Genomic DNA, 12,693 nt, shown 5'->3' on the forward strand with positions numbered 1-12,693 from the left:
AGCAAAAATAAGCAAGACTATCAATTTTGATATGTTGAAGCAAAAATTCAAATTCTAAATAGCTTTATAACACAGATTTGTGCAATAGAAGATACAATATAAAACAAAAAAAATTCTGAAATCATGCAACCAAGTGGATACAAACACCCCTAATGACTAAACTTAAATCATCTGATCAATAAACTAAAGATTCAAATCAAAAATGCATAAAAGCATTTAAATTATCAATAGTCCGGGCTCAACCAGGGATAAGGTCAAAAAATTCAATATTGAGAAGCTCAAAGGAGTAATTTTCAAGGACCATTTAACCCCAGCACAAACAACATAACTGAAAAACTTGACATCATCCACTATACAGAATTCTGTTATGTTCCAAAGGTAACAATACTTCTATGATTTCTCGCTATGTGCCTTTCCAAGCACTCCATCGTTGTCCACAGACAGCATAGCATTGATGAAGGGGAAATGTTAGAAACATAGAAAACCTACAGCACAATATAGGCTCTTTGGCCCACAAAGCTGTGCCGAATATGTACGTACTTAGAAATTACCTAGGGTTAACCATAGCCCTCTATTTTTCCTAAGCTCCATGAACCTATCCAGGAGTCTCTTAAAAGACCCTATCATATCCGCCTCCACCACCGTTGCCAGCAGCCAATTCTACACACTCACCACTCTCCACATAAAAAGCTTACCCCCGACATCTCCTATGTACCTACCTCCAAGCACCATAAAACTGTGCGTTCTTGTATTAGCCATTTCAGCCATGGGAAAAAGCTTCTCTGACTATCCACACGATCAATGCCTCTCATCATCTTATATACCTCTATCAGGTCACCTTTCATCCTCCGCCGCTCCAAGGGAAAAAGACGAGTTCACTCAACCTATTCTCATAAGGCATGCTCCCCAATCCAGAAAACATCCTTGTAAATCTCCTCTGCACCCTTTCTATCATTTCCACATCCTTCCTGCAGTGAGGTAACCAGAACTGAGCACAGTACTCCAAGTGGGGTCTGACCAGGGTCCTATATAGCTGCAACATTACCTCTCAGCTGTTGAACTCAGTCCCATGTTGATGAAGGTCGATGCACTGTATGCCTTCTTAACCACAGAGTCAACCTGCGCAGCAGCTTTGAGTGTCCTATGGACTCAGACCACAAGATTCCTATGATTGTCCACACTGCCAAGAGTCTTACCATTAATACTATATTCTGCCATCATATTTGACCTACCAAAATGAGCCACCTCACACTTATCTGGGTTGAACTCTATCTGCCACTTCTCAGCCCAGTTTTGCATCCTATTGATGTCCCGCTGTAACCTCCGACAGCCCTCCACACTATCCACAGCACCCCCAACTTTTGTGTCATCAGCAAATTTACTAACACATCCCTCAACTTCTTCATCCAGGTTATTTATAAAAATCACGAAGAGAAGGGGTCACAGAACAGATCTCTGAGGCAAACCACTGGTCACCAACCTCCATGCAGAATATGACCACTCTACAACCACTCTTTACCTTCTGTGAGCAAGTCAATTCTGGATCCACAAAGCAATGTCCCCTTGGATCCCATGCCTCCTTACTTTCTCAATAAGCCTTGCATGGGGTACCTTGTCAAATGCCTTGCCAAAATCCATATACACTACATCTATGGCTCTACCTTCATCAATGTGCTTAGTCACATCCTCAAAAAATTCAATCAGGCTCGAAAGGCACGACCTGCCTTTGACAAAGCCATGCTGACTACCCCTAATCATATTATGCCGCTCCAAATGTTCATAAATCCTGCCTCTCTTGATCTTTTCCATCAATTTACCAACCACTGAAGTAAGACTCACAGGTCTATAATTTCCTGGGCTAACTCTACTCTCTTTCTTGAATAAGGGAACAACATCTACAACCGTCCAATCCTCCGGAACTTCTCCTGTCCCCACTGATGATGCAAAGATCATTGCCAGAGGCTTAGCAATCTCTTCCCTCTCCTCCCACAGTACCCTGGGGTACATCTCATCCAGCTCCGGAGACTTATCCAACTTGATGCTTTCCAAAAGCTTCAGTGCATTCTCTTTCTTAATGTCTATATGCTCAAGCTTTTCACTCTGCTGCAAGTCATCCCTATAATTTCCAAGATCCTTTTCCGTAGTGAATACTGAAGCAAAGTATTCATTAAGTATCTCTGCTATTTCCTCCAGTTCCATACACATTTTTCCACCGTCACACTTGATTGGTCCTATTCTCTCATGTTTTATCCTCTTGCTCTTCATATACTTGTAGAATGCCTTGGGGCTTTCCTTAATACTGCTTGCTAAGGCTTTCTCATGGCCCCTTCTGGTTCTCCTAATTTCATTCTTGTTCCTTCCTACTAGCCTTATAATCTTCTAGATTCATATCATTGCCTAGTTTTTTGAACCTTTCCGTAAACTTTCTTTTCTTCTTGATTAGATTTTCAACAGCCTTTGTACGGTATGGTTCCTGTACCCTACCATCCTCTTCCTGTCTCACTGGAACGTACCTATGCAGAACGACACACAATTATCCCCGAACATTTATCTACATTTCTGCCATACATTTCCCTGAGAACATACGTTCCCAATTAATGCTTTCAAGTTCCTGCCTGATAGCTTCGTATTTCCCCTTACTCCAATTAAGCACTTTCCTAACTTGTCTGTTCCTATCCCTCTCCAGGGCTATGGTAAAGGAGATAGAATTGTGATCACCATCTCCAAAATGTTCTCCCACTGAGAGATCTGACACCTGACCAGCTTCATTTCCCAATACCAGATCAAGTACAGCCTCTCCTCTTGTTGGCTTATCTACATATTGTGTCAGGAAACTTTCCTGAACACACCTAACAAACTCCACCCCATCTGAACCCATTACTTTAGGGAGATGCCAATCAATATTAAGGAAATTAAAATCTCCCACCTTGACAACCCTGTTATTATTACACCACTTCAGAATCTGTCTCACTATCTGCTCCTCAATGTCCCTGTTACTATTGGGTGACCTATAACAAAACACCCAGTAGAGTTATTGACCCCTTCCTGTTCCTAACTCCCACCCAGAGAGAATCAGTAGACAATCACTCCCTGACTTCCATCTTTTCAGCAGCCGTGACACTATCTCTGATCAACAGTGCCACGCCCCCAACTCTTTTGCCTCTCTCCCTGTCCTTTCTGAAACATCTAAAGCCTGGCATTCAAAGTAACCATTCCTGCCCTTGAGCCATCTAAGTCTCTGTAATGGCTACATCATAGCTCCAAGTACTGATCCACACTGTAAGCTCATCTGCTTTGTTCATGATGTTTCATGCATTAAAATAGACACATCTCAAACCATTAATCTGAGTGCATCCCTTCTGTATCACCTGCCCATCTTCCCAGTCACACTGCCTACAAGCTTTCTCTATTTGTGAGCCAACCGCCCCTTCCTCCATCTCTTCAGTTAGGTTCCCACCCCCTCCAGCAATTCTAGTTTAAACTCTCCCCAACAGCCTTAGCAAATCTCCCTGCCAGGATATTGGTGCCCTTGGATTCAAGCGCAACCCATCCTTTTTGTACAGGTCATACCTGCCCCAAAAGAAATCTGAATCCCTGAACCCTTCTCCAATCCCTCAACCACGCATTTATCCTCCACCTCTCTCTATTCCTATACATAATATACATATTCCCATGTTATTATATTTTATCCACAACATAATATAATGTTATGGATATAACATTATCCCTCTTGAAAAAATACTTCAGCCACCTACTATTCTCACAAATAAACTGAAGTTCTTTAAAGACCAGCCACCTATACTGCGTAACCTTGTTCAAAGAAGATCCACTATCTGGTTGTGCTGTGCCTCCTAATTTTGGCTGTCTTCACAGCTAAGCATTACTTCAACATGTGACCTAAAGTCTGAATATCACCACCTGAAGATTATATCAAGATTGGGTCTTAACTATGGAGAGACATTATATCATAACAAAGGAAATTTACATAATCATTCTTTTTAAAGGCATAAAATTCATTTAATATAGTCATATGACTTTGGAACGTTATTAAAGTGACTTACCTCAACTCCCTGCTTTGGCAAACAAGTCTATCAAATAGACTTCCCATCCACCAACGGAAATTAAAACTCCCATCTTGATTTCCTGTATTATTCACATTTCTAACAAGATATCCCCTCCATCAACCCTCAAACACCTTATCTCTACCAAGTTTAAGGACTACACCTGGATGTGTAAAGGAATGCACAACTTCTAAGGCAGAAACTCAACTTATTTTTTGAATGTTTTCCTTGTTTCATGTTCAGAACCTAGCTGTTTCTAGGGAAGGTCCTCTTCACCAGCACCTTAGCCTTTACCACTGTTTCCTAGGATGTACCACACTGAGGAGGGACAGCCTAACTACTACGCTTAGTTTGCCATGACACACTGGAAACTCAAAATCAAAATAACTGATGGACCTCCACCTTGCTAAGGCCCAGCAGCAACTCTCAGACTCCTCCTCTTATTTACCTCTCAAACAGAATCCCACTAAGGAGCACCAGGCCATTGTTTCCCACACCAGCAATCTGGGGATCTCCCATCCACTGCCACCAACCTCATTGTTCCCTCACCCTGCACCTCCTGTTTCTACCTCCTACTCAAGATCCACAAACCTGCCTGTCCATGCAGATCCATTGCTTCAGCTCATTCCTGCCCCAATGAATCAATATCTGCATACCTTGACTCAGTTTTATCCCCATGGTTCAGTCCTATCCCTCCTACACCCCTGACACTTCTCACGCTCTTAAATCTTTTTTTGTCACTAATTTTTATTGCAACACCAACAAATTACATTCAATACAACCAGTTGCCGATTACATTTTGACTGTTTAACCCAGCCACACCCCAACCCTCATCCCCATCCCCACCCCTCATCCTCTTCTTCATCCCTCTCCCCTCCACCAAACAACTGAATAGTAGTGCATACACAGACAGAGCATTCGTATTTTAACAGAAGATCTTTTAAGTTAGATATCAAATTTGTCCACATTAAGATTGTGTTTGGTTATGCATCATTTACTCTTGCTGTTGATATTTCCAGGTAAGAAATGTCCAAAAAGCTCCGAAGCCAGTGAGTACTTGAAATATCACGAGGAGGTTTCCAATGCTGGACTACATTCTTCCTCGCTTCAGTCAAGCCTGCCAGCCAGATTTTGCATGTATTTTCCATAAGGGAAAGGTATGAGTCATCATTTAGAAGATGTACAGTGGGATCCATTATTAATTGTACCCCAATTAGTTCTGTAAGAGCACTGATAACCTTCCCCCACAAACCAAAAACCCCTGGACATTCCCATACAACATGTATAAAAGAGCCAATTGTTCCACGGGGGCAAAATGAGCAATATGGGTCAGGAACCAGTCCTATTTGATGTCTAATTCTCAGTGTTATATATGCTCTATGACAAAATTTCAAGGGTATATACTGATGATTTGGGTTTTCCAAAGCACCAGCAGCATTATCCTAAATTGCATCCCAGTCTAAGTCTTGTCCCAATTCAGATACCCATTCTTAATCTTTTTAATGATTTCAGGTTCCCTGGTCCGAGCAACTCCATCGACCACCAAGAAGGCCTCAAAAATCTCTGTTTCTTTCTGGACACCAGACCTAACCAGTTCCCCTCTACTTCCACTCACTTCTGTCCAGCAGTCTCAATAATTTCTCCCTCGTCTCCTCCCACTTCCTTCAAACAAAAGTGTAGCCGTGGGTATTCGCATGAGTACCAGCTATGCCTGCCTTTTTGACAGCTACATGGAACAGTCTATGCTCCAAGCCTACACTGGTGTCACTCCCCTCTCTTCCTGTGCTACAGCAATGATTCCATTGGTGCTGCTTCCTACATCCACGCCATGTTTGTCGACTTCATCAACTTTGCCTCCAACTTCCACCCTGCCCCCAAATTTCCCTGGTACATTTCTGACCACTACCTCCGCTTTCTTGATCTCTCTGTCTCTGGAAGCATCTTATCCACTGATGACTATTACAAACCCACCGACTCTCACAGCTACCTGGACCATACCTCTTCCCACACTGTTACTTGTAAAAATACCATCCCCTTCTCTCAATTCCTCCATCTCTGCCACATCTGCTCTTAAGATGAGGCTTTCTATTCCATAATGAAGGAGGTGTCCTCCTCCTTTAAAGAAAGGGGCTTCCCTTCCTCCACCATCAACACTGCCCTCATACGCATCTCTTCCATTTTGTGCATGCCTGCCCTCGCCCCATCCTCCCGCCACCCCAACAGGGACAGGGCTGTTCTAATCTACCACCTCACAGGCCTCCATGTCCAACACATAATCCTCCATAACGCTCACCATCTTCAATGGGATCTCACTACTGAGCACATCTTTCCCTCCACACCACATCCTGCATTCTGCAGGGTTCACTCCCTTGTCCATTCATCCCTCCCCACTGATCTCCCTCCTGGCTCTTATCCTTGCAAGCAGAACAAGTGCTACACCTCCTTCCTGACTACCCATTCAGGGCCCCCAACACTTCACCTATCAGCCTGTTGGTGTCATTTATTGTTCTTGGTGCTCCCAGTGTGGCCTCTAGTGTATTGGTGAAATCCGACATAGACGGGGAGACGACTTCGCTGAGCATCTATGCTCTGTCTGCCAGGAAAAGTGGGATCTCCCAGTGGCCAGCCATTTTAATTCCAGTTTGGTTTGAAGGAAGTGGGAGGAGCCGAGGGGAAATTGTTATGGGTGTGGACCAGTTCCACCAGATGGAGGAGAGCGACAATGGAAGGGGACTGCTTGTCCAGAAAGTAGCAGAGAGCTTTAAGGCTCATCTAACCTAATCCCATTTCATCTACTATATATCATTGTTAAACAGAATAGGTCTTAAAACATACCATCTGATGTTTTCACATCACTGTTTTCATCCACCTCTGTCTCACAACTCTCCTTAATGTTCTCCACCTCTGTCCAGAAGTCATCCAGTGACTGGTTGTCCAGAGAATCCTGGGAACTGGAGCAATCAGAAGACAGCTGATCTTGGAAATGGTGTGCTTGAAAGTGGCTCATAATTGAAGGACTTGACTCACTTCTGCTGTCCACAAAAACATAAAATCATGACTCAGACAGACACATTTTTAGAAACATAATTACCACCTTTGTCTCAACAAAGGTCTATTAACTTAACTATTCATTCTATTTGATGAGTTGGTGACATCTAAAAGTGTTGTCATGACTGTTTAGGAAATTAAAGCAGCTAATGAAACTGTATATTAACATTCACTGACCAAGATGTTAATGTGGAGTGAACGTCAGCTAACGTTTTCAGTTGTGAGTCAGGCTCCTTGAATGAAATGTTTAGCCAAGAGTTCAGTTACATCAACCAACTAACGCAACCAACTTTCAGTGAGCAGTACTTCTCCCAGGAGAAATACTAGCATGTTTATTGAAAAATGAAATAGCATGGATGCCTCAGTACCGTAGTGGTTAGTGTGATGCGATTATGGCTCGGGCTGTTTGAGTTCGGAATTCACTTCTAGCGCTGAAATGAGTCTCTATACATCCTCCCCGTGAAACGCAAGGGTATTCCCCGGGTGCTCCCATCTCCTCCCACAGCCCAAAGACTTACTCAGTAGGTTAAATGGTCATTGCAAATTGTCCCTTGATTAAGTTAGGGTTAATTGGGGTTGTGGGGTTTACTGGGGCAATGTGGCTTGAGGCTGGAAGGGTCTAATCCATGCTGCAATGCCAATAAATCTATTAATAAATTAAATCTGTACCCAGGCCTTTCTGCTCATGAAAAAGAAACTCGAGCTGTCATGTACAATACACTGGTACTTTGACATTGTAGCACGCTACCAAGTAGCAAGGAAGTGATCATGGTACATCCAGATGAGATCCTACATCACAATGACAACACACCAAGTCTGTGCCTGATTTCCCATACTGGCCCTGTAAATTTGCCTGTTCTCTCTGTGGCCTTGTGGATTTCTTCAGAGTGTTCCAGTTCCCTCAAACATCCCAAAGACATGTAGGTTAATAGATACATTGACTAGTGCAAATTTTGTTAGGGTGTAGATGAGCAATGGAATCTGGGATGTGTTGATAGGAAGACGAGGGAATAAAATGGGACCAGAGTATGGTTAGTGTAAATGGGTGATGGATGGCTGGTACAAACTCAACAGGCTGAAGTTTTGTGTCCTTGTTCCATGACTATATTTACTGCAATCCACCCCACAATACAACTCCAAGTCCAAGCAAAACAATCCTTAAGGGGAATAAAGTACAAATATTAAATGCCATGTGAGCAAAATTGTTTTTACAGCCTCTGGACATTGGGTCAAAGATATGAAACTAATTATTTTATTTTCAAAATAACTGAAGGTATGTTTGAACATTCGAAATAAGCACAGCAAAGAGCAACAAATCACGTACAACAAGAGTACAATTTCACAATGGGTTATTATGGCATTTCATGACATCCATCTAAAAAACTTGGAAACTCTAAATGCCAAATGTGAACACTGAACAAGGGCTCAATATAGAGCCCTATTACAAGGATGTTGCTGGGTCTGGAGGACCGGAGTTATAAGGAAAGATTGAATATCCGGAGAACATTGTCTCATTTTTAACTGCATTGTATTTGTGGTTATAAATGACAATAAACTGATAAAGTTATGATGGATGTAGATGAGGTAAATGCAAGCAGGCTTTTTCCACTGAGGTTGAGTGGGACCACAACCCAGAAGTCAGAGGTTACCATTAAAAGGTGAAAAGTTTAAGGGGAACATGAGGGGAAACTTCACTTAGAGGACTGTGAGAGTGTGGAACAAGCTGCCAGCACAAGTGGTGCATATGAGTTCCATTTCAACATTTAAGCTAGGTTCAGATAGGCACATGGAGGGCTATGGTCCACATGCAAGTTGATAGAAGTAGGCAGTTTAAAATGTTTTGGCATGGACTAGATGGGCTGAAGGGCCAGTTTCTGTGCTGTACTTTTTCTATGACTCTATATAATATATGTGCTTGTCTATTAAATAAATTTCTTCCTCAACTTAAGCATCAGAAAGTACATCATTCACATATGTAAATACCAAGCGAGTCAGGAAATTCCAGTTAACCCTGCACCAATCAAATAAATGTTAAACTCCATTCAATTACAAAGAGGGCAGTGGGGGACAAAGTGATAATATGCACCATACCCTTAACCATGTGGAATATAATGACAGAGCAAAACATATTCCAATCTCTACCTCATGGTGGCAACAAAACAATAAACTTAACAAATTGAACAATATTCATTTTCATATTCCCTCTCTCTCTCTCTCTGATCCTCCCTCTCTACATATATCATCTTTCATCCCTCATCTCTGAAAATGTCATACAACACCATATTACTCAATAAATTTACAAATGTTTGCTCAAAAATCATTATAATAACATCACCATATCTACTAATTGGACAGAGTCTCACTTGAGAATTAACGCTGTGTAAACTATGTTCCCCAGTAGTTATTGGCATTAAAGGACATTGAAATACATCACTATCTGAGGGGGAGGGGTGGGGTGTGGCTACTGCATAAGATTGAAATAAGATGCAAAAACTTGTAAAATTAGTAAATTTTTAAAAATTGTACAATTAGCTTCATCATGGGTACCAGCCTCTGTAGTATCCAAGACATCTTCAAGGAGCGGTGGCTCAGGAAGGCGATGTCAATCATTAATCATCCTCACCACCTAGGACATGCCCTGTTCACACTGTTACTGTTGGGAAGGAGGTACAGAAGACTGAAGGCACACACTCAGCGATTCAGGAACAGCTGCTTTCCGCCCCTGCCATCTGATTTATAAATGGACATTGAACCCATGAACACTACCTCACTACTAAATTATTTCTGTTTTTGCACTACTTTTTTTAACTTATCACACACACACACACACACACACACACACACACACACACACACACACACACACACACACACACACACACACACACACACACCCACACCCACCCATCCACCCACCCCTGGTGGAATGCAGCAGGCCAGGAAGCATCTATAGGGAGAAGCACTGTCGACATTTCAGGCTGAGACCCTTCATCATGACCACCAGCATTTTGTGTGTGTTGCTTGAATTTCCAGCATCTGCAGATTTCCTCATGTTTAAATATAGTAGTAGGCAGCATTTTAGTCTGTGACAAACTGTAAACAGACTAATTACAACTACTTGCCAGTATTAGTATATGGTGCAAAGCAATTGGAACTCTTTGCTGCAAGCAGAAAGGAAAAATAAGAGAAACTCAACAAACTATTCCCCACTTAAGGATCTATGGAGAGATCAACAACGCAATCCAATTTAATGAAAATGTATAAATCGATTCTGCCATCCTTCAACTTCATTAGCAATGGATTCCATGGTAATTGTTCAATTAACTTTCCAACCACTTACCCCCTAAGGCACTCTTACTCTTTCTCCCTCGACTACTCTTCCTCCGAGCTCCTATTCTAATATCCCTCTAATTGCTCTCACTTTGTCCACAAACATCCTACTTTAATCAATCTCCTAAATCTAGCTTGTCCAATTTATCCCCTCAATTTCTATGTCCTACACTTCTTTTTTTATTCTTATTGCACAATCAATAAGAAGTCATTGAGCTCAATAATGGCAATTGTAAAAAAAATTCATCCAGTTCTAAGGATCAAACCAGCAAAAAGGTAAAAACATTCTAAAAACCTTGTAAACAATTGTCTTAAAACATTGCATTATTGATGGCAGATTAAAAATATCTTCAAATTCGATTTTGTGAAAAAAAAATCCTGATTACACTGTCAGGGTGTTGTTGGGAGTTAGGGTATATAACAAGTATTCCATTTAACAGCAGCTTTTCACCAAACATGAAAATAGATTGTAGATTAAATATAAGATGCAGCCCTGAACAATGGCCTTCCTGAAACTGTGGACACAATAGTTGATTGAAAACCAGACAACGCTGATTAACATTCATTTTGGGTGACCAGAGTGTGGGTGTGAAAAAGGACGTGTATGAAAAACATGTGTAATTCAAATGAAGCATTCTAAGTATGGAATAGTACTGCTGTTGCCTTTGATCTTTTAGCATATAAAATGTCATGTAACATTGGGTTGAGCAGGCCTCTTACTCCCAGAGTGTCTCATTTTGTTGAATATAACACTTCTATATCACTAGCTTCAGTATTTTTCCAGTGACTTTGTCCTCATTACAAACAATTCTTTTTTTAAATGCATGCACTATCCCAACTCATGAGAGGGTATTAATGTTTTTAAACTGGCAGCAGTTTTTTTGCAGTAAAATTAAACATCTTATAAAACAGCACTGAAAATATAATAAAACTTTGTTCTAATCATTTATCACTTGCAGAACATTTGACCAAGACAGAGATTTGCAACTTACTACATGGAGTATTCACACAATGAAAGGAACAGCATAATACTAGATTTGCTTTTAAAATATTTTTCTTTTTATATTAAGCAATAACAAAATGTAACAACATCCCCAACAAAAATTGAAAAGTAGTCGGAGCAGCTGAATATCTGTGCCTATGTAAACATGAATCCAAGTCAAACTAGTTTGGTTTGGTCCAAACATGAACTGGTAAAGATCTCGTGGATGAATTTATTTTTGTCTATGGCTTGGCATTGGTATGCCTGGCTTCTTCTGAAACCCGTGGGAAAGCAGGATCAAGGATCAGAAAGCAGGGAAAGCAGAAACAAGCTCCAGGATAAAAACCAAGGGATACTGCCATATCACGGATACTGTACTTAGTAGCAGTTGGCACAATGACAAATCAAAACTTATCCCCAAAACTGATACGTTTGCAACAATTTAGTACCAATTAGCAACACATCTGTGGTGGCCAGTGGCAGTAACAATGATTATTGAGAGTGACCTCAAACCTAAACAAAATTGAAAGATGAAGGCCTGACGAAGGGTCTCGGCCTGAAACTTCGACAGTGCTTCTCCTTATAGATGCTGCCTGGCCTGCTGTGTTCCACCAGCATTTTGTGGGTGTTACTTGAAAGATTACCAAGTATGTAATAACATGGCATTTGAGAAATTGGTCATATGTCACTCAAAGCATATTGACCAGAAGATGAGTTCCAAGGCTTTGTTGAAGTTTGAAACTAATAAGGCATCCTGCTCCCTTCAACCATTGTTCTACCATCAGTAATAATGACTAAATCATAAAAAATACTTCATACAGCAGCTTTCCCCACCTTGGGTCATCCCAAAACTGTTTTTACCCAATTAAATATTATTTTGGGCTTCAGTTATTTTTTAATGCAGGAAAACATGGCCAGATATCACATACAGCAAGCATCCACAAATAATATTATGATTGCTGCCCATGTAACTTGGTTTAGTGAATATTGATTGCTAAAGAGATGTTGGCTTTGATAACAGAGGAGATTCCGGTCTTCTTCTAAATAAGACCATGGAAACTTTAATGTCTGCCCAAAAGAGCAGACATGGCCCAGTTTAAATGTTTTGTCTCAAAAAGAGCATGTATGACAATTCATCATTCTCTCAGTAACACAGGAGTTCCCAACCTTTTTTATGCCATAGACCAATAGCATTAAGCAAGAGGTCTGTAGACCCCAGGTTGGGAACACCTGCAGTAGCAGATTGCCATTCCAGATTTTTGTGATCAAGTC

At 41.2% G+C, this 12,693-nt stretch overlaps 1 protein-coding gene across 5 annotated transcripts in view; it reads right to left on the reverse strand.

Annotated features, from left to right (window-relative positions):
* LOC132399865 (rho GTPase-activating protein 18) overlaps positions 1-12,693 on the reverse strand; it is a 133,254-nt gene that overhangs the window by 37,480 nt on the left and 83,081 nt on the right. For 3 of the 5 annotated variants that reach the window (XM_059980716.1, XM_059980714.1, XM_059980713.1), the window contains one exon: positions 6,897-7,090. In XM_059980716.1, coding sequence (XP_059836699.1) covers positions 6,897-7,068 — 172 coding nt within the window. In that variant the 5' untranslated portion in view covers positions 7,069-7,090. Of the gene's footprint in view, positions 1-6,896; positions 7,094-12,693 lie in introns of all 5 variants that reach the window. The other 2 variants (XM_059980715.1, XM_059980712.1) reach the window with 1 other exon arrangement.

Source organism: Hypanus sabinus, chromosome 9 (assembly GCF_030144855.1).
Source record: "Hypanus sabinus isolate sHypSab1 chromosome 9, sHypSab1.hap1, whole genome shotgun sequence".
Taxonomy (NCBI): domain Eukaryota; kingdom Metazoa; phylum Chordata; class Chondrichthyes; order Myliobatiformes; family Dasyatidae; genus Hypanus; species Hypanus sabinus.